The sequence below is a fragment of the Octopus bimaculoides genome, chromosome 7 (assembly GCF_001194135.2).
Source record: "Octopus bimaculoides isolate UCB-OBI-ISO-001 chromosome 7, ASM119413v2, whole genome shotgun sequence".
NCBI classification, from domain to species: domain Eukaryota; kingdom Metazoa; phylum Mollusca; class Cephalopoda; order Octopoda; family Octopodidae; genus Octopus; species Octopus bimaculoides.
The window spans coordinates 43,360,194-43,384,260 of NC_068987.1; the positions used below are offsets into that span (position 1 = coordinate 43,360,194).

Sequence of the window (24,067 nt, forward strand, 5' to 3'; positions counted from 1 at the left end):
CTGCCTGCATTTTCTTATGCTTACCTTCTTGTACTTTGAGAGTTTGCTCTGGCACCCCTTCACTACCATTTTTATCATCTTCCCAGCTACTCCCATGGGGTAGCCATGTATTTCCTCTATAGTAAGATACTGTTTCTTATTCCTCTATCATATTTTAGCCCTTCAACACTTGGCACAAAGCCACCTCCTTCTCTTAGATACTTCCCCTACTTAGTTGTAGGGGCTTTACCTCTTTTTTCTGTTCTTTTACTGTCTTACCAAGTTGCATGGCAACCTCACTAATACTGGTGGCATGAAAAAAGTAGCAAGTACACACTATGAAGTGATTGGCATTAGGAAGGACATCCAGTCATGGAAACTATACCAAAGTTGACACAGGAGCTCAGTGCAGCCCTGCAGCTTGCTGGATCCTGTCAGACAGTCCAACCCATGCTAGCATGGAAGACTGATGTCAATGATAATGATAATGTAGATGACGATGACAACCAGAACCCTTAAACTTAACTAATATAGCCATTATTGTAGACAAATCTATTAACAAGAAGCTAAAATACTCAAGAAAATTTGAAATATATAAAAACCTTATAATACATGTGTGCATGTATGATACTGAATGTATGAGTATAAATTTGCACACATACTTGTATGCACACAATGGCATGAATGTGTATGTTTATTTGTATACATATATGTGTGTATAGATATGTGTATAAGCAAATAATCATGACTACATTGTGTAAACATGTGTAGTCATAGTCACACAGTCATGTTTATCTAACAAAACTTGAATACATGTGTATGCACATAAGAAATAATCTTCACTAAATACACACAAGCTAATTTTCAATTGTAGTAGCCACTTCTGGAGCAATAGTTTATAAATGTCAGTTAAAACCTACAGTTGTCTATCTTGTAATGTTTCTACCTTCAAAGCACATTAATGCACCATGTGCATATCTGTGAAAGTGTATAGCCATGGGTAAATGATTAAGTTCACTTCTTAATTATCAGGTTATGGGTTTGAATCCACTGCATTGCACCTTAGACAAGTATCTTCATGGTGATCTTGGATCAACCCAAGCATTGTAAATAAAGTTGAATGGAAACCTGTTGCTGTGATATACTCAGCTGCTTGCATAATACAAGTCACTGGTTCCATTGATCAGACAACTGGAACATGCAGCAAAAGTGATGGGCACTATTAAATATACAATAATATACACTATTGTATATTTATATACACAAACATGTATATACTCACAGTTGCTATTATTTATACACACTAATATAGGTGTATACACTTCAAATGTATACACACAAATGTGTACAAACTATTACTAATTTACACACACAAATATAGACATGTACACATTTATACACACAAAATTAAGTGAGAACTATTCTTATTTATTTATGCACACATATATGAGTGCGCACACATTAGTCTTAGCATATATTTCTTCTTTCATTTTTTTATTAGCTTGATCCACAAGAAGAGATAGTATCCATGGCCTTCAAAATCAATAAGATTGATGCCATAAACACTTGACTTACACAGTTGCATGTTGACATATAGGAAAGAAATCCAGACTGGACATAGTAGTTTGTGCATGCCTGATGAGTGGACATAACATGAATGAGAGCACAGACAAGTGAAACATGAGTGACTGAGTGGAGGTGGCACGAAACCAGTTTCACAAGGACTTCCATGAGAGCAGGCCTCATTGTAGAAAGAAAAAAAAAACAGAGAAAAAGAGCACATGCCCTTTCACTCCACCTGGCCGAAGTTTGGATCATGTCTATGAACGACTTTATTTCTATCAAGCAAATGGCCTTTCTCAGAAGTTTAGGATGTTTGTATGCATAACACCACCACCACCATCCCAGTCGTGGGATCAGTACTCCACTGTGAGTTTTACCTGAGTTTTCTAGTGGATCACTAATTGTTGGGAGGCTAAAAGAAGGGCCAGTCTCTGAGACATGGTCTTAGCTATGTTAAAGGTTTAAGGGTAAATGTTCACCATGAGATCATCAGTGATAGTAAGGATAAGCATTTGAAGTGATCTCAAAGGCTGGGCTCCAGTTGAATGCTGTTCAAGCTTAAAGGAAATCAAGTGAGATTTTTGTTGATATGAGTAATGTTTGTGTTCTTTCCAGTTTGGAGGACAAAGACAAGATTGCCATGGCACAATAGAAAGATATTTTCCAGGCATAAGTGCATGTTTGGTTTGAGGTGTTTATGCTGCATGTGGACAATACAAAGTTGGAAAGCTGTGTAAGTGGTTATTGTTGGAAGTGATGCCAAGAAAGTCATTGACATATAAGAGGATGAATGTAATGGGGACAAAACTAGACCTTGGGGCACACACCTGAATTGATAGAGTGTAGGTCAGACAGAGCTCATCAGCACAGGCTGTAATAATGTGATCTGACAAGAAGCTACCAATCTAAGAGATGCAAGACAGATGAAGAACACAGGTGGGCAGTTTTGACAGTAGATTTGTGTGCTGGACACAGTTTAAAGCTTTGCTAATGTGAAGTACAATGACACTACTTACATCAAATTTTCCAAGGGAGAGAGCCCCACTGATGTGTGATATAGGAAATTAGTCTCCAGCAGCTCTGGTTATATGAAAGCCATACTTGTAGAGACTAAGGAGGGGGAGATATTCAATGGTATCAGAGAATGTTGGTAGTGGCTTGCCCTTCTTGGAAATAATGAAGAGTTTTGCAAGTATAGGGGCTAACACTAGGAAACACAGAAAGCAAAGGGAGGTATATTGTTAGGACCAATGTACTTGTTAGTTTGAAGTAACTTTAATACATAATGCTTATGTGTGTATGATGGTGAGCCTGGTCAAGTGATAAAATAGGAATTTGGAGGAGATTTATGTGGTGATGCAAAGTGAGCAACAAAGGTGACTTTTGCTGTAGGAAGACTATCCATAGAAAGACCGTGGTCAAGCAGAAGAGGAAAGGAGAATTGAGCAAAATTGGTGGAGATCCTTTTTTTATGGAGACCTGCCAAAAGTTAGTGAGAAAATCAGGCAAAAACCAATGCAATTATCTGGTCACTGTGTGCACCATCCTCATGTGGAAGCATCCAAATTAGTCTTGTGGAACCCACTTTGTGGTGATGTAAGAAGAGGAAAACATCATCACACTTATATCAACAACTTGATTGCAGACACTGGCCTGGAATGTATCCAGGACCTTGCGGCAATGATGATAGGCCAAGAAGTGTGGCAGGTGGACTTTGTTGCTGTGACTCTGGTTGGAACTTGGCCATAATAATGATGATAAGAATTGATTGTAGTTTAAGAGAAAGGAGAGCTTGAGGGTTGTGCAATGCATAGAGATATTGTTCATGGTTTGGTGATCATCTTGCAAGAGATGTGGTACTGGGTCAATGCTGCTCAGTTTGGAGGATTGGGGTCGGGTTTTTAGCCTCAATTGTTGCAACACAGCTACAAGTGAGCAATGAATGAGGGATGTGGAGGAACAAGTCTAACAGGATGGTTTTGTTCATCTGCCAAGCTGTTTCTGATGTATCAGGGATGAAGTTCAAATCCTGCTGCCAGTGATAATTAGCATACAACTTGTTAGGGGCTCTGACTAGTCAACTGACTTGAAGTACCATAAGGGCCCAAGGATGAGGACAGACATTGTGTAACCTGTAGATACATATTGGAGAGTAACAATAAGGCAGTGGTCAGACAACCCATCAGGTGCAAGATAGTTATGATCTGATAGTGGTAGTGGGTTTGGAGGTGAGTAAGAGATCAAGGATGTTTAGACACAGAACTATATGTCAACAAGAACAATGGCTGAGAAGTTAATGTATTGGATCATTGAATTCAGATATTCCTACAAGCTTTTTGCTTTACCTCTGTGAAAAGAAAACATTTTGCAACCTCAATTTGTGAAGCTTACAAGTTCCACTGTAGCATCACAGTTGAGTGGTCAACAGTTGAAATGGTGCTGAGTATTAAAAACTTACCTAAATATCTAAAACTCAGAGAAACTCTTAAAATCTGGTATTTACTTGTAGTTTTATGCAGATAAGTTACAGCTTATCTTTTATTTAGTAGTATGGAAACTGTATACTCTGTCCAGATTATCTTACAAAAATGAGACAGAATCTCTTTTCAGATAGAGCGAATAGTTTCATGTTACTAAACAGATGAGAGATAATCACCTTCTGCAAAAGATTTATAATTTCAGTGCTACTAGACAGAGGTGAGATTCTTTCGTATAGGACAGAATTCCATACAAAATCTGGTTCTTGTCTCTCAGGTATGTAGAATTTAGTGTTTAATCCTTTTAGTACCAAACCACCTAAGACTGATCTTAATTCAATGAAAAATTCTCCGTTTTAAAGCAAAGCCTTATATCAAAATTTATGTTCCAAACACCAACTTAATAATGACAAAGTTATTTTACTAAATTCATTATTTTCAAAATTAATTGTAATAAAGACAGTGTATTTCAACAGAAATAGAATAATAAAAAGAATTTTAAATAAACCGGTGATTCAATCACATAATACAATATTTAGTCCTCTAAATATATCCCCAAACTTCTATTGTTTGGGTCTCCAAAGAACAAATACCAACACACATCAGATCACTACTGGCTGTAAACAGATGCTCTACTAATTGTCAACATTATCATCATCACCACCACCATCCCTATTTCCATGCTGGCATGGGTTGGATAGTTTAACAAGAACTGACAAGCCAGAGAGCTCTGCCAGGTTCTATGTCTGCTTTGGTATGGTTTCTACAGCTGAATGATCTTCCTAACACCAACCACTTAACATAATGTACTGGCTGCTTTTTATGTGGCACCAGCACTAGTGAGGTCACCAAGTACCCACAAGATAAGACCCCTCAATTGAGTGGGGTACAGATTGGAGAAAGAAGCTATGATAGATGGAAAGGAGTAGGTGTCTTAAAGAGGTGAATACATGTCTTGCACACCTGGAAAGTGAAAGACAGAAAGGTAGAGGAAGAAAGAGATGTGAGGTCCAGGTACAACATGAATATGAGACAGAATAGGATGTACTTCGAGTGAAAATAGTGTGACAGATGATTAGAGATAGGGAATGAGTTGGATATAAAGGATATCAGTTCAGCAGAGGGGGAAGTGAAGGAAATAAAAGATGAGTTGTGGAGGAAGGCTTGACAGAGCTTAAATTTTGCTGAGATCAACAGGTCTTCTCAAGCACAGCATACTGCCATTCATCTCAGTTCTTTGTCATCTCCTCTAAGAGGTTCAACATCGTAAGATGAGTCTTTACCACTTTCTCCCACAACTTCCTAGTTCAACCTCTTCCACATTTAGTGATCAGCACTTCTTTATACAGCTGTCTTCATTCATCTGCATCACATGACCATACCAGTGCAATCTCTCCTGCATGCCACATCTGATGCTTCTTATGCCTATGACATGGTATTTTTACTTACACCTTGTCTACATATGGAATAGGGTAATTTATCTGAAGGGATTAGTGTTTTGTTTGTTCTCCTGCTAATTAGAACTTTAGTCTTTTCTAAGTTAACCTTAAGACCCTCTGATTCCTGATTTTGTTTCCATATTTGGAATTTTAAATCTAATTTTTCTACACTTTCATCTATAAGTATAAGGTCATCAGCATAGAAGAGTTCCCATGGGCAAGGGGTCTTAAATTCCTTCATTGAATCCTGATGAACACCTACCTGCACACTAAATTCACTGCTGTACTCATTGTTAACTCTCACTAACCATTCATCTACTCCTAGCTTTCACAGTGACTGTCAGATGAGGGATTGAGACACTCTGTCAAAGGTTTTCTCCAGGTCAACAAATGCTAAGTAAATACTTCTATAATTACCAAACTATAAAGTGAGCATCAGTAGTGCTTCTCTCTGGCATGAAACCAAACTGCATCTCATCTAGATTAACTTGTTTCTTATTAATTGGGTTATGACTCTTTCAGTGACATTCATAACCTAGTCCAATAATTTGATACCTTTATAAATACTTCTTTTTAAAACAACTCCTTTACCTTTGTAACAGTTGACTATGATGCAGCTACACCAATCATTGAAAGAAAATTAGTGAAAATGAAAGATCATTTGGAAATATGAAGGTCACAATTTGTTGTTATTGGAACAATCTCCATAAACAAACTGATACATCTACAACATCCCTAAACAAAACAACACAGCTACAATACCCCATAACACTACTACAACACCAAGTTAAGAACACCATCTATCCCACTCAGCTCAGAGAAACATAAAACACATATAAACAGTGGCAGCATTATCAATAGTATCATTTAGCTTCAGACACTGCATTTGGATGCATACCATCAATGATAAATGCACTAGGATATCAAACGTGCTGATTGAGACTGAAGCCATTGGCGGAATATATGGGTATATAGCGATATGAAAGAAGACAATATGTTTATACTGTTACACAGTACCGACATCATTCATCACTGCATGCTAGAGTGTGTAGTATGGTTCAAGTCAGATAAAGGTATGGTAAATCTGGAACAATGCAGCTATGAGAACACCTACTTGTTCAGCTGACTACTTCCATGCCATAGGTCTGCTCAATGTAAGTTAACCTGGGACTATACAACTACTAATTACTACCATTACTACTTCACACCTATCTTATCATCTCTAGATGGTCTTTAGTTAAAAACAATATTTTTTTGTCTTTATCAATTATGTCTTCAGGTGGGAACTTTTAAAATTTGGTTAGAGATGCAGACATAGCTATGAGGTTATGAAGTCTGCTTTTGAACCACATGGTTTCAGGTACAGTCCCAGTGCATAGCACCTTGAGCAAGTATCTTCTATAGCCCCAGGTCAACCAAAGCCTTCACAATGGATTTAATAGACAGAAATTGAAAGAATATATTATATATATATATATATATATATACACACACACACACACACACACACACACACAGCTGGGCGTAAGTCCATTAATCATTAATTAACGAAGTTGACATTTTTGTTAATGATTTAACTTTTAAGTTAACTTTGAAAATCATTATCGGACTAATTAACTTACGTTACATTTAGCTTCAGATAACTCAAGTCTGTTAACCCAAAAATTTCATAAAAAACAGTAAACGTTTAAAAGTTTCTATTGTTTTCAGATTGTCTCAGCATTTTTAATATTGTACGCATCATTCTTTCAACTCTGATGTAATGCCACTTATTATTATAAGTAACTTGTTTAGCCCTGCCTGGATTTGAAACCAAATCCACCAGCTTGTTGCTTGCAAAGACAGTGGGAAATTTTGTTTGTCCTGTGAAGAAGGAACAGTGATTGATGTGATTCTACTTGATCCGTGACCTCACTGAGGTGGATGCCAACAGAGAAAATACTGACTTCCATAAAATGGAAAAAATAAACAGAAGGAAAAAAGTTGGTATTTTGGTGTGAATGCAAATATTTTAGTGTGAACACAAATATTTCAGTGTGAATGCAAAAAGCTGTTACATGGTAGCAGGGCATGCTAGAAATAGCAGTCAAATCTTTCCTTTTCTGGAAAAGGGAGCTGTTTACACGTGATTTCAATGTCACATTCGTTGAAAGCATGCAAAATAACTTGCAAAAGAAAAAAAGACCTACGAAACAAAACTCCCTTGGTGAGAAACTTTGTGGTCCCCACCACTCCTCCCACTTTTCTTCTTCGGAAAAACATGGCTTGCGGCAGGTTTGGAGATCAGATATGTTGAATGCACCCGAAAAAAAAACTGTAGAAAGAAATTATTCCACACCGAGGTACAACATATTTACCAAAAGAATAAAACTTTGTACTGATTATACCTGTACTTTATGGTTGCCATCTGGGATCATTTTAGTAACAAATAAAACAGGTGAGATGCATTAAGAATTTCAATTTTAGTGTTTATCCATAATGTTATTGCTTTTACACCTGTTAATTAAATTTACCTGCCCATAAAAGTTAGATTTATTCAGCAAGATCAGCTAAAATTACGTAACTATAAACTAGTGGTATATAAAGCACCCAGTGACAAAATTTCTAATCTGTATGTAAAAAATTTACAATGTCACAAGCAAATATTGTGGACACCCGTCTTGAACCTGAATAATTCAAAATAACGTGAACAAATAAGCATTACATTTGACAGATTTATCTGAACACTAAAGAAGATTTTTTTTTTCTTACACACACATATAACATGGCCTTGCTCAGTTGGGACTACACGTGTTATTTTGATATCTTTCCATAAAATTTGTTTATGGGGAGAAAAATATCAATAGATGTGTGAGTGAGAAAGAAACAAGGTGGGAGGTTTGGGGATGTGCTAGAAACAACAGACAGATTTCCCTTAAATCTTGCATTTCCCTCTGAAATTATTAACAATTCTTTTTTAAACTGAAAATGTTTTTCTCACGGGTTTTAAGTGCATAGTGAAAAAAAAAAAGCCATAATCGTTTCAGACTGGGGTGGTGAGGGGGGTGGCAGGAGTGAAAAAAAAATTTCAAAATTAAAAAATTTTTTTTTTTCGTGAGAAGATACCTCCCATCATTCTGAAGACTTTGATGAAAAACATTGGAGAAAACCCCAGTCAAAACTGAGAAATTCCAACATATGTGGGCCATCTGATCCAAAACTCCATTTTCCAGACCTCCCCACCCCGCCATCTTCTAAAACTTTTGCCTACAAATTTCTTTGTAATCATAATCTATACTGTTTGAAAGGTATTTGTATAAAATTTCATTAAAAAATATCTATTTTCAAGAAAGTTATGAGGGGGAAAATGTCGGGTCCTGTGAACTTTCCAAAACAGTATATAAACAATTATTTGGTGGAAATTTCGTTAAAAAGTACCCATGTTTCTAGAAGTTATGAGGTAACAAAGTCAGTAGGGTGGATTAACATTAACTTCTATTACATTTTCCAAGAATTAATGAAGTTAACTTTTCAATTAACGGTGTCCATCTGTGTGTGTGTGTGTGTGTGTGTGTGTGTGTGTATATATATATATATATATATATATACACACACACACACACACACATAGGCAAAGTAGATAGTGGAGCATAATGCAGTCTTTAGACTGTCAATTCCTATCAAACCATCCAACTCATGTCAGCATGAAACATAGACATTAAATGATGATGGTTCAACTTGTGGTATGTTCACCTCCCTCGCTATTATTTAACTTGTCCTGGATACATACACTAGTGGAAGATAGAACCTTCACCTGTACTTAATGTTAAGAAACATTAATGGCATCAATTTCACCAGTCAAGGAGTATCTCCAAATCTCCCTCCAGACACAGTAAAGTAAAGAAATATTATGGATTAAGGAACTCATCTGAAACAAATGCATAGAGAAAAGCAGAGAAACTCATTACAAACGTAAAGCGAGAAACCTGCTACTAACCTACTGAACTGTACAGCATCAACAGCAACGATATCCAGTTGTGGGAATGCTCTTCCCAATGTGTTGTAGCTTGGAGAAGCTTGTGCACTAAAATGACACCATGGAGCATAGAAAAACACAAGAATACAGTCTGAACCAGTAGCATTATTCTCAAAAGTTAATTTCTGTAACAAAGTGGTGCCATTCACCATCTGTACGCTTCCAGTTGTGTTCTCTGTGATGTTTTTACCTGTACAGTGGAAGCGTGGTTTTTTACTAACAGTCTCATTTTTATCTTGGTCTGCAGCTGAGATCTCCCCCATTGCACTACTGTTAGAGCTGGTATTAGTAGTGGCCTCAGCATTTGCATCAACTGCTGCTGTCGTGCCACTGACTGTTGTTCCATTTGTTGTTGATGAGTCAGCTACAACAGAAACTCCTTCATCAGCAGTATTTGTTTCCTCTGCTTTGATGTAAAGCTCTATTTCCTTTTGAAGATCTGAGATGAAGGCCCAGAAAGAATACTGCACAGATTCTGGAATTAACAAAGAAACCCATTCCTGCCAAAGTTCTTTCTCTTGACTAACTTGTGTTGTTTCTTCAGGTGTCTTCTGTGTAGCATCAGTAGCTGAGGATTCAGATTCCCCATCAAGTGGTTTAACTACAGTCTCTGGTGATATAGAATCTTTGGTAGCAGTATCAGTTGGTGTGTTTTGTTCAGAATTTGGATTTTCTTCCTTTGAATTTAGCTGAGTATTTTCCCTGACATCAGATGCCTGCAGAGATGTAACTAAAAGAAAAAAATATTTCCATATCAATATATTTCATAGAAATGTGAAGGTGAAAAAAAACAGAGAGTTCCAGAATAAATGTAGTATTGAGTTTCAAATCCTAACCATGTCTTTTTTCTTTTTTACCTTTTATTGATCATGGGTCAATAACATAAGAATCAATACTGTTATATAATAATCTAAATTACTTAATTACATCCGTCTTATTGGTACACTTTTTATGTTATTAACTCCAGGAGGATGAAAACCATAGATATGATTTGAACTAAGAACAATGAAATTTATAACTAGATACAACAAAATAAGTAGTGCAATATTTTAGTGTCCCAGACAGTTTTCCTACTTTAGAAGAAAAAATCCATCATAAGGACTATCAGTAGAATGTTGAGAAAAAAATTGTCAAATTAAGTTTCACATATCACAAAAATGTTATATACTATAGTTTCAAGCATCATCATCCTCCTCGTTTTATGTTCACTTTTCATGCTTGCACGGGTTGGATGGTTCTTTTCTGTGATGGGTCGTTGAAACCCCTACTCGCTCATGTTTGATTTTTGGTATGGTTTCTACAGCTGGACACCCTTCCTAACACCAACCACTTTACAAAGTGTACTGGGTGAATATTTTTCATGGCAAAAGTACTAGAGAGGTTGTCATGACTTTGAGAAGGCTAAAGGGAACTTCTACACTCCACATTTAACAAAACGCACCAGCATTAGAGAGGATAGGAGTGACAGTATGATAGATAGCAAGAGGTAGATAAATGAACATATTTTTAAAATATAGTTGCTAACTTATATAAAATATTTAAGGCTCTTAGATTCTGAGTATTATTGTACCTAATATAATTCAGCTCTAAACTCATTTGAGAAGTTGACGACCTTAATTCATGATCTAACAAACAAACTGCATTCATGCAACCATAAGAAAGGAATCATCATTTTAATGTTCACTTTTCCATGCTTGCATGAGTCAGACAGAGTTTAATGAGGCAGATGCCCTTCATGTTGCTAACCCTCACCTTGAAAAGGTATGCACCAGGTAGAGTAGGGTAATGTCTGTGGTTCTGAGCTATGGTTGGTGAGAGTCAAAATATGAGATAGGATAATTCGGTTGTGTACAGAGAAAACCAACCCTATGAGTATTTAGTGCCTAAGGGGCTGCTCCAAATTACACATTACTTTGAGTAGTACGTCCAACAAGTCATAAATTCTCTTGGTGTATTATAATAAATGAATAATAACATACAATGGATAATTGTCAGCTCATTACAGCTGTTTCTTATATACATTTTTAATAGAAGAATGAGATTACATCATCATAAAAGACAGTAATCATCAGATGAGAAGTAATTCTACAAAGCAAAAGAATATCCAAGAATACAGCAGGGATGTGTCTGTCAAGAGAATGACTTACTATGTTGGCCATTTAGGTTAAGAATGTAGTTCTTGAAAATTTGATACCTAAGGTCAGTGACTCGGGTGAGGAGTCTGCTAGAATAGATCATGGGTAGACTGGAATAAGTTGTAGGAGATAATTTATTATAGTAGGCAATGGGTTATGGTTGTAAGGAGGGGTCATAAAACAATTAAGGATAAGGGAAAAAGAGAAGATAAATAAATCAAACATAAGGGTGGAGAAAAAATAAAAATAGAAATAAAATAAAAAACAAAAGTGTACGAGTTGATCAGGTATAAGGTCAGGGTATAAGATTCTAAATGATCAGGGGAGGGAGATAGAGGAACATAGAATTTAGGGGTATTCAGTGGATATTGGTTGAAAGTGTAGGGAGGGGGGGAATATGAAGGCTATCAAATAATGAGATCAAACTTTATGGAATTAAAGTTATAGTAGAGTGCTACCTATCAATAAGGAGTTCAAAAATTTAAAGCAGGATGGGGTTATAGAATGAACTACAGCTAGTATGGGATTAGAAGAAATAGCAGATTGGAATCAAAGGCTCCGTAAATCTCAAGGGATGCTTACACAATGACTGTTCATCTTATAAATTAAGACATAGGGCTGGCAGGACGTCTGTAGCCACAAAGATTTAACAATGTTAAATTTGATTTAAGTTGGGACATCATTAGGGTTGCTAAACTGTATTTAAACAGTAGATACAAATGCAGACTTTGCTGCATGGTGCTATTTGAAATTTTAAGTATCTAATAGTGAAAATCTACTACATAATAAGCTTGACCTTCGCCTTTCCTGTATACATAAGGCTACCTGCATGTTCAAATACCTTAAGAACATTAAACAACCTCTCTAATAGCCCCCAACCTTGGTCCAATCCAATTTGCTCCCTCTTTCACTGACCTATCAATCTACCCATTCATTTCTGAACCCTCCTAGTCTCATTTTCCCTTTACCAATACATTTTAAACCACACTTACTATATTTGCTTTGTATGCTATATTGAAGGAACTAACCATTCTATCTGTGATATACCCGGTATTATGCAATAGCGATGACAGCGAGACTTAATTTCTTTTAGCCGCCTGCACACCGTAGACAGTTCGTTTCCATTTCTACAACTTATGTACTCCTTACACGCACACAAAGATAATTATACCATCCAATTTTGATATCATCGCCACCCGTTTAACATTCCATAGTTAATCATTAGACTACTCCCTATCGCTGGTCTTCCTCGATTCCAATCTGCTATTTCCTCTAACCTCGTACTAGGTGTAGTTCATTATATAACCCCATCCTGCTTTAAATTTTTAAATTTCTTATTGATAGGTAGCACTCTACCATAACTTTATTTCCATAAAGTTTGATATTATTTCATGGCCTTTGTGCTGTCCCCCACCTACTTTCAAACCAATATCCACTGAATACCCCTCAATTTCTGTCTTTCTCTATTCCCCCTCCGCTGATCATTTACCATTAGCTAGAGGTTCTCATACCCTGACCCTATACCTGATTGGCTCATATGCTTTTTTAAAAATTTTATTTTTATTTTTCCTTCACCCTTATGTTTGATTTATTTATCTTCTCTTTTTCCCTTATCTGCAATTTTTTATGACCCCCTCCTTACTTACCACAACTCATAGCCTACTATAATAAATTATCTCCTACAACCCACTCCAGTCTACCCATGATTTATTCTAGTAGACTCTTTCTCAACCAAGTCACTGACTTTAGGTATCAAATTTTCAAGAACTACATTCTTAACCTAAATGGCCAATGTAGTTAGTCATTCTCTCATTTCATAGTTGGCCTCCACAGACACATCCCTGCTGTATTCTTGGATATTCTTTTGCTTTGTAGAATTTCTTCTCATCTAATGATTACTGTCTTTTGTAATGATGTAATGTTCTCATTCTTCTATTAAAACATTACGTAAGAAACAGATGTAATGAGCTGACAATTATTCATCGTATGTTATTATTCATTTGGTTATGTGTGTGTATGTGTGAGTGTCCGTGTCCTTGTTTTGACATCATGTGATAGTTGTAAATGGGTGTCATACAAGCAGTGTCATTTATTTCCAATATTCTACAAAAAATGTCTAACCACAAGGAAGTATTACCTTTCTTGGAAACAAATGAAGCTAATGAGAGGAAGGGCATCTGGCCATATGATATCTGCTTCAATAAATTCCATCTGACTGAAGGATAGAAGAGTAGATATTGAAACAGTGATGATAGCCTCATCTTTACAGTGTATATTTACAACTACATTATGTTTTCACCAGTTTGACCTTTGACTCTTGTCATAGATATGTACATAACACCAGACTGGATTTGAACTAGAAACTTTTCTCTATTGAAGTTAATAACATTCTCTTGCACACCAAATCTGATTCCTTTCATACTCAGCATTTCTCTCAGCTTATTTGTGCTGCCATTCATGCACATTAACATTTACATCCAACAGTGAATGTTTGCTTCATTTCTTTGTAGTCTTTGCAGATGCTCTGCATTTTAAGTCCACATCTTGCTGCCATGCAGCATTGCACAACCATTACATTGTCTTCCCTCAATTCAGAGATAGAACCCCTTTGCTGCAAGCAAAGATAATAGCTCCTTGAACATTTTCCACCCAGTTAATACTATACTTTCAGAATACCCCCACTTCCACTGCTAATTATGTCACATAATAACAGAAGCTGTCATCTCCTAAGGTCCACTACGAGATGTGATGTGAAACCAGTCAGAGATCAAACTAATCAAAGAAATGTAAATATACACTCATGATGAAATTGACTTAATCATCATCATCATCGTTTAACGTCTGCTTTCCGTGCTAGCATGGGTTGGACGATTTGACTGAGGACTGGTGAACCAGATGGCTACACCAGGCTCCAATCTGATTTGGCAGAGTTTCTACAGCTAGATGCCCTTCCTAATGCCAACCACTCCGAGAGTGTAGTGGGCTTTTTTTTTAGTTTCCTTCTACTAAATCCATTCACAATATTTTGCTCGGCTCACTATCAGACAGAATTCATTGAGACAGATTTTCTATGGACAGATGCCCTTCCTATCACCAGCCCTCACCCATTTACAAGTAAGGTAATATTTCCCCATGGCTGGACATATTTTCACAGAACAGCAGCACTTGGTATCAGTGACAGTCATTTACAACTATCATGTGATGAGATAAGCAGTTACACACATACACACACACGTTTATCATCATCATCATCATTATTTGTCTGTGGAGTGCTCAGCCACTTGCACGTTAATTTCACGAGCAAGCTGTTCCGTTGAGTGGATCAACTGGAACCCTCGTCGTCGTAACCGACGGAGTGCCAACCACGTTTATATAAACACACATATCAATAAGTATTCGGACTGTTGCTATAGTAACAAGACTAAAGCACACAGAGTGAAACTGCTTGGCACAGATTGACCTTGAACTCTGCTGTGCATGTGCACTAAGTCTTAACATTCTAGCTCACTTCCACTTCCAAGTAGTGCTTGGAAGGAATGTGTGTAGCATGTGATCATTGCATTGACCATGCCAGAGGATGTTGAGCAGAGAATTTGCATCAAATTCTGCCAAAAGCTTGGTGATACATGCTCAGAGGCCTATGCAAAGTTGCAGAAAGTGTATAAGCTGCACACAAGAGCACAAGTGGTTCGGACGTATCCAAGATGGCCAAAAAAATGTTGATAGTGACAAACGTTCTGGGATACCTGCAACCAGCAGAACTGAGATGTGCATGCAGCTGTGAGGGAAAATTATTGAATCACCATCTGTGAGTTATCAGAGGATGTGCAGATTAGTTATGGTTCAGTTCAAACCATTATCATTGAAGATTTGGGTAGGATACGTGTGTCTGCCAAGTTTGTGCCAAAACTGCTTTCAGCTGACCAAAAAGACACTCGGGTTTCAGTTGCACAAGATCTCCTTGATTGTGTCGAGAATGATGAAAACTTTTTCAAAATGGTCATAACAGGTGATGAATTGTGGGTCTATATCTACAACCCCGACACAAAGGCTCAGTCTTCGCAGTGGAAGACCCCAACCTCTCATGAGTCAAAGCAATGTGAAGACACTGTTGACCGTTTTCTTTAACTATAAGGGGATTGTTCATCATGATATGCACCACCTAGTGAGACAGTAAAGCAGGAGTACTATCATAATGTTTTGCGGCATTTGCGGAATGCCATAATTGCATGCATCCAGTGAGTGGCAATTGCACCATGACAACGAACCTGCCCATTCAGTGCAGCTTGTGCAGCAGTTTTTGGCTAGGCACAGCACTGCCCAGGTCTGACAGCCACTGTATTCCCAGATCTCGCCCCTTGCAACTTTTTCCTCTTTCCAAAAATCAAATCCCACTTGAAAAGAAGAAGATTTCAGGACATCAAGGAAATCAAAGTGAATATGACGAGGCAGCTGCTGATTATCCCAGAAAATGAACTCCAGGAATGGTTCCATCAATGGAAACAGCGCTGGATTAAGTGTGTGGCTTCCGAAGGGGACTACTTTGAAGGAGACTAAATGCCAAATTGGTATCTGTTGTAGTTTTGTTTTTAAAGCACCAGTCCAGATACTTATTGATCAGACCTCGTGTGTGTATATATATATATATGTATATATATATATATATATACATATATATAAAATCATCATCGCTTTAATGCACATTCTCCTATGCTTATACCAGATAATTTATTGTCAAATGGAAGTGAAGGACACTACTGTATAATGGAGACGCTCTTTTACAACTACCGTGTCAAGACAAAGAAACACCAACTTACACATACACACACATAAACATACATATACACTTTGATTTAGGGGGCACGTGATATGTCCAGATTAATTTTATACTAAACTGACCATGGTGTCATGTACATCGAAATCGCAATCTAAGCCCTTTTCGATACTGTAAGCATTTAAAGTCCTACGCATGTTCTATTTGGTATAACGAAGTTGAAGACGTATAAGAATATTCTTGTGCATTTAAGATAGTTTATTTTCATTCAGCACTTCTGTACGTATTTAGCACAAGGCCCGAGATATTGTAGTTCTTTGGGCCTCTGATCAAGTAGACTTATGCCCAAAGATTCTCCAGCTGTGACCATCCACCTCTCTCCTCCCACCCTGTTATTACATCCGTCTAGGGAGACGGTCTTAAACTCTGACCGACGGACTTTCGGAATAGCTACCACTTCCACTTGGAAGGAAAAGGGTGGTTGTTACCTTCTGTGAAAGAATTTTTTCACCAAAAAAATTTGGTTCGTTTACATTTTTGTCCCACAATTCCGGGCCCTTTCTGATAAATTATTACATCCGTCTTGCGAAACGAATATACATATAAAAATGTACTCCTTCTTTCTAGGTATATTGTAGCTATTGAGTTATGCGTTTAAGACAATAAAGTGTACGATATGAGGTAGATTTGGCCGTTATTTCTAGCAGATCGGGCAACCTTATGAAAGCTTCCCTTGGTGAGCGGTGTGATGCGACGTCCATGCCTTCGTCGGGAACATTCGCGAAGTAAGTGAATTAAAAGTGCTTCCCCCGGTAATAAAATTCAGTTATATAATTTTTTTTGCTCGGGTCAAACACTTTAGTTTGACCAAAAAGAGAACATGTGCTCAAAAAAGCACCATCGTAACAAAAAAAAATTAAATTATCGATAATAAACACAGTGGTTGAGTTCTACACGAAATATTAAAATTCAACTTAACACAAGACGAGACTTGTTTTATTTTGCTCTTTATAATTACCGTCCAAATCTCTTATTAAGGTAATTACACAGAAACATTGTTATATATGTGATATGCACGAGTATATATTACAATAGAAAATTGTTTTCTCTTACCTAGCATTACAAACACTGCCAGGCTATAAATACAAACAAACAAGCTGGGAGCAGCCATATTTGAACATACATTTACCGAAGTTCGCCAGAAAACGGTCTGTGATTGGTCGTTGTACAGCGAATATACTTGCACTGGACAAATTAAGAGATTGCTTATATCAACTACAATTCAATGAAAAAACAAAAAATCCGAGTCACTGTCTATGGTTGTGTTGACTTTTTTTTATGGATGAAAGCATTAAAAGCTGATTATAAATAATTATGCAATGAGTAAAAAACTACAATTAATGAATGACTGGATCTATTTTAAAACGGGGGCCACATTTTTCATTAATGTTTTACGTAGTGTTTTTGGTACGGAAAGACTTTCAAACTTCGTATACTTATCTATTTTGTGTTATAGAACAGAAAAATATTTTTGTATTCGAATTTATTTCATGTAAAAAATTGTCTTATTTCGATAATTTCAACCAATCACTGACAAGTATTCAGTTGTTTATATTTACTCCTTTGGCTGATTAATCGATGTAAAGCGTATTTAATCTCCATACCTTCGTTTTATTTGTTTTTTTTCATTTTAAATTTGCTTTAACCCTAACCCTAACCCTAGGGTTAATTGTTTCAGAATCGTTTGTTTATGTAGTCGGCACTTAATGTATATCGGCTGAATGGACGTCAGTGATTGGTTGAAATTACAGAAATACGACAACTTTAACATGGAATAACTTATGGATTTCTTTTTTTTTTAAGAAGACTAAGAGAAAAAGATGTTTTATATGACACATTCTACCAGTGTTCCAAGTTTCAAAGTGTTTCGTTAATGAAAAATGTGGCACCAGTTTTAAAAAAGATCCGAATGACTAATATAATTATTTCGGCGAGTACGAAAGACAACTCCATCATGTTTCACTCCTATTATAACCTCATCAGCTAAGCATAGCCTTTACGTTACTTATCGTAGTTCAGTGGTAGAAAAATTACTGAGCAAATGTACAAGATTTTTAGTAAAATTGTTTTGGAAAAATTGCTTGGTTTGTATCCCATAATCCATGGTTCTGAGTTTAAATCATATCACTGACTTACAACTTGGAAGTTAAAAGATAAATTTATTTTACCTCTCTAAAATAAATAAATATTTTATTTGATCATTTGCAATATCTCATACAAAAAAATGTAAATGCGCTAAAATATAAAAAGTTGTACACAGAACACATGTGTTTTTTTTTATGTGTTGGAACATAATTTATTGTTATGTAGGGACCTTGTTTGGCCCTACCTGAGATTCGAAACCAAATCCACTTGCTTGTTGCTTGTCAAGATAGTCTGAAATCCCTTTGTCTTTGCATCCCCCACACTGGATGATTAATGGGAAACACTTGACCTAAGACCTTTTGCTGGTCAATGAAGGGTCAGCCCTTTGTTTAGGATTTAACCTACATCCTAACCATAGTCTATATAACACAGAGCATTTCCTTCTCTGATCTCTTCAGTCTACACAACTGGCATGGAACGCACGTTCGTGTCAGCCATGGCCAAGAGCAACACTTCTCTTTGACTTTTTGGCAGAAACTGAAGAGCACCTTTTGGCTGACCCAAAGGGACAATGCAACCTATACCCTTTCTTCCTTTCTGTCAACAGAGTGTAATCCCTACTCTTTTCATCTCTACCAGCAGAACACACAACTACTGACCAGCAGGTGAAATTTTGTCACTGTCTACTGTTGTCTTAACTAATGACTGTGGGCAAATCAACTATGTACAACTACTGCTGTCTTACTATCAACTGCAGGCAAATAAAAACAGTTAATATTATTCTGCATTCTTCGGTGTTCTTCATTTGGTATCTCTGATGTGAGAACCTTACATCATTACATCAACAGTAGTGACATTGACCCTGGCCTACATTACATGCTACAGTTCCATTAATAGGAAAGGTGTTCATATAGTACATTTAATGGAAACAATATGATAAAACAGCTTCATATGACATGTAGGGTAAGTCTCTGTCAGCAACTCAACATGGGGTGGGGTAGTTGTTACCAACTTTGTAAAAATATATCCTTTATTATTTTACTGGTTTCAGTCATAACTGGTTTCAGTCATTCAGGCGCTATGATGTATATTCTTCAATTATCCTCAGTTGAATATGCAGCTGTAAGAATGGCTATTAGGAGAATGTAATGCAACTTGACCCCTGAAATGGTGAGAGTAGAGAACCTCATGGCAGCTTGGATGTTTTGACACTACAAAACTGGTGGCTAATTAGGCCCCTTTCACAGGTTCTAGTTGAATCACTGAACTATCATGGGAACTATAGCCGTTCACTGGATAAAATCTTGATTTGTGCACGTGATCAAACCATGACTAATCTGTGACCTGAAATTCGTATGTGGCAAAACACGGGATTGAATCCAATGCTATGACAGTCTCATTTTGATGCTCAGAATGAGACTGCTTCTAGTCCAAACTATCAGCTGGCATATTTCTATCAAAAGAAAAGCACTAACACTGAATACAATAAAGTAGTGTGATGTGAAGGAGGAAAAAGACGAAAGCAAAGAGAGAATTGTGGTAGTCTTATCTGTCAGTCTGGGAGGGTCGCTCACAACGTCCACATATTCTGTCTCGATCTGGAAGGTTAACTCACAACGTCCATGTGCTCTGTCTGCTGATGTACCATCTAACATGTCTACTCTCATGCACTGTCCATCACCAACTGACTGCTCGCACCTCGCTGGCTCCGCATGCCAACTGCGGCCTTTCCAGTGGGACCCACAGGTCCCACTTCCGCCAGGACATGCATACTCCCTCACTTCCAGTCCTTCCCTACAACACAGCCTGGTTCATAACATCACACACTGCCTTGATCTGAAGATCATTCAACCAGCCTACCCACACCCTCCCCTCAACCCTGACCACACACCTTAACTTGTCTTGTAATCAGCCAACCAGTGAAGAGGGCACTGCTCCCTCTGCGACTGCCATGCGACTTTAGGACTGGCCTCAATTCCTGGCATGTTGCTGCTGGCTTCGTCCTTTTGTCCATTACTATTGGTCCCATCCTCCGTCGCATAGATGATCCTGCGCACATGCAAAACATGATGTGGCATGCTATCTACGGACACATTGTACCTTGAATTTACAGAGGTTACAGTCCCCTTTACCCATTGTGATGTGCACTGTGCATTTGGAAGTTTAACCCAGACTTCTTCCCCAACCTGCACAAAGGCATGCTCTTTCTCTTCTGTGAGTTGCAGCAATGTGGTACATGGATGTCTCTACTCGTACTCGAATATTGCCCTGTGTGGCACTGACTCCTCAGCCTGTCCTGACCTGAACAATGTTTTATACCAAAAAACGGCCTTGACTAGCAAGATGTGGCCCCTCTCTGCTATAGTCTTGATGGTGCAATGATGCCTCTCCACAACCCCATTGCCACTTGGCCAGTATGCCACCCTGAAGAAATGGCTAACATGCCACTTGTTGAGCATTTCCGCCAGCACCTCTGAGCAAAATGCAGTGCTATTGTCCACAAGCAGCTCATCCACGAGGCCTTGTTCTAGGAATATCTCATTTAGTATTCTTGTGATTTCATCCGTGATCTCCATCTTCATCTCCCTCCATATGGCCAACCACCCCAGTCTGCAGTCGACCATCGAGAGAGATGTCACCTGCCGGTAGTGCGTCACGTCCACTGCCAATCGTTTCCAGTTGTGTTCCACTGGAATGCTTCCTGCCTCATGGACACCTGGAGTGGGATCAATGAACTGGCACCTGTTGCAGCTCCCAACTACTCTTTGCACACTCTACCTGTAAACATCAGAGTCAACTTCCCTGGCTAGGAACAGGGCCCTGTCCACCCTCATGTGACACATGGTATGCAATATCCTCAGCTCCGAGTCATTCAGTCAACACACTTCTGCCACTCCTTGATCCTCTGGCATCCGTAGCCAAGCTTTCTTTACCCTGGTCAGGACGTCCGCTCTATTCCTCTCAGAGGGCACAAAAACCACACTCAGCCTCAGGTCAAACTCAACAGCTAACTCACTCAGAATTCCCAAACGGTGTTTTATCAGCATCTCTGCACCCCCTTTAGTTTGCACCCTCTGCTTGCCATGATGCAGTCACTCTTCAAGACTTCTTGCATCATGGCAGTTGTCTTCTTGCCCACATTGTCACTCCACCTCACTCCTTCAGCTCACTTCTTGATGAAGCTGCATGCTGTCTGGAGCCATCCTGCAATCTGGTAGCATCCCAACTGTTTCCCACACACAGAAAACAGTTTTTGCCTACTCGTCTTGGAGCCCAGTTCTGGGATCTCATTCCCTCTCTGAAACACCAACGCACCGGCCTTGTCTCTCCGTAGCTTGAGTTTCAGTGCAGCTCCTCCTTCCATCGCCTCCGGTGGTTTGGCAGTTAGCCCCAAACTCTTCAGGTGGCTTATGACCTCTTTGCCAACACTATGCTCTCATCCACCAGAATGTCATCAATATAGGAATTGGTGGCTCTTTTCACTTTGTCTGCCTTTCCTAGGATGGTTTTGAGAATCATCGCCATAATCTTCGGTGCTGAATTTAGCCTGAATCTCAACCTGGTCAGGCAGTATGTCCAATCATTATACCTTACCAGCTAATATTTCCACAGTCTCTTGGCCACATGCAGCTGCAGGTATGCCAACTTCAAATCGATGATTGTAGAGGCCCCTGTCATCTGCTTCTACTCTCTCAAGGTTTTGCTGCAAATATCTGTAGCTTCGCTGCCTGTATGGCACAATACATGGTTGTTCAGCTCTCAGAAATCTAATACTGTCCTGACTTTATGCTTTGTCAGCTGCACCACTGCCATCAGTAGTAGCACTCTTCTCTCCACTTCCTCCTTCTAAGGAATCAGAATACCTTCCCTGATCCACCGGTCCACCTCTCCATCGAACTCGCTTCTGGCATCCCCTTTCAGGGTATGCTGATAGCAGCCTACTGCGTTTTTCAATGTCAGAGGATTTCCCTTCCAGTACCATTCCACTGTCCACTACCGGCTGTCAAACACAGCCCAAAAATCCTTGTCTGTAATGGTGTGTGCAACATATTTTTCTTCACCAATCTCCTGTCGTGAACTCATGGCGCATAGTGCCCCTGCATCACAAACATTGCACCAGCTTCATTGACCATGACACCTCCCAAACAGACAATGGCATCCATCCCTATTACCACATTGACTCCGTCCGCCATGCAAATTTCACTTAACACTTCTACACTGCTTTTCTCATGGTAAAACAATAGTTTTTCTGTGAACAACAACCTCTCTTGCCAACCTCCGAAAACCACTCTTGACAACCTCCGACAACCTCCCTAGACAACCTCTGACGACCTCTCTTGCCAACCTCTGACAACCTCTCTCCTCAAGCTGACAGTTTTTGTACTTTTTCGTGACGGAAAATACACCTTTTGTGACAGTTATAACGAAATTGCTTTCTTATATCAGAGTAATAAGGCGTTTCAATAAAACATCTAAACCCCCGGGAATTACCAGGTACACCAGCTAGTATATATATATATGTGTGTGTATGTGTGTATGTATGTATGTGTGTGTGTATATACACACACATATATATACATACACACACACTCATACATATATACATACATATATATGTGTGTGTGTGTGTGTATGTATATATATGTGTGTGTATATATACAGGGGTTGGACAAAATAATGGAAACACCCAACATTATAGCATCATAATTTTGAAATATCTAGAAATCTGTCAAAAGGTATTTATTTTTATGTTTTTTTTATTTATTATTAGTGTTGCTTAATATGATTTGCTAAAATTGTTGTTTCTTTTCAAATATCATCAAAAAAAGGTAATCAAAATTCATCAAAATGACAGATCTATAGAACTTTCAAAGAGGTCGAATTGTTGGTGCTTGTATGGCAGATGCTAGCAAAAGAAAAACAGCCAAAATGTTTGGTTTATCAAGAAATAGTGTCTCAAAAGTAATGACAGCTTTTGAGAAAGAGGGAAAAACCTCCTCATCAAAACAAAACTCCAGAAGAAACCAAAACTTTCAGACAGGGACCATCAGACTCTTATATGAATTGTTAGCTCCCAAAATTACTGCAGAGCTTAATGATCACCTTGAGAACCCAGTTTCCACAAAAACTGCTCGTCAGGAGCTGCACAAAGTCAGATTTCAGGAGAGGGCTGCAATCAGAAAACCACTACTTTCAAAAAAACAAACGTTGCAAAGCGTTTAGAGTGGAGTAAAAACCTACAGATTTGGTCCCTTGAGCAGTGGAAGAATGTTATTTTCTCAGACAAGTCATCCTTTACCTTATTTCTGACCACCGGCTGAGTATACATGTGGAAACAGCCAAAAGCAGCATTTGACCCAGACTGCCTTCTTCCAACTGTTAAACATGGAGGAGGATCTGTAATAATCTGGTGGGGCTATATCTTGGAAATCCGCCAGCCCAGTGGTTTCCCTTCATGGCAGAATTAATACTGAAGACTATTTAAGCATTTTATCTGATCAAATTCATGCTATGCTTGCAGAAATGTTTCCGGTGGGAAA

At 38.2% G+C, this 24,067-nt stretch overlaps 1 protein-coding gene across 2 annotated transcripts in view; it reads right to left on the reverse strand.

Moving 5' to 3' along the window:
• LOC106883404 (thioredoxin domain-containing protein 15) overlaps window positions 1–17,637 on the reverse strand; it is a 107,040-nt gene extending 89,403 nt beyond the window's left edge. For both annotated transcript variants that reach the window (XM_052969560.1, XM_014934399.2), the window contains exons 1-2: window positions 17,496–17,637; window positions 9,435–10,203 (exon numbers count right to left, since the gene is read on the reverse strand). In XM_052969560.1, the coding sequence (XP_052825520.1) occupies window positions 9,435–10,203; window positions 17,496–17,553 (827 nt within the window). In that variant the 5' untranslated portion in view covers window positions 17,554–17,637. The remainder of the gene's footprint in view (window positions 1–9,434; window positions 10,204–17,495) is intronic.
• Window positions 17,638–24,067: the final 6,430 nt, after the last annotated feature.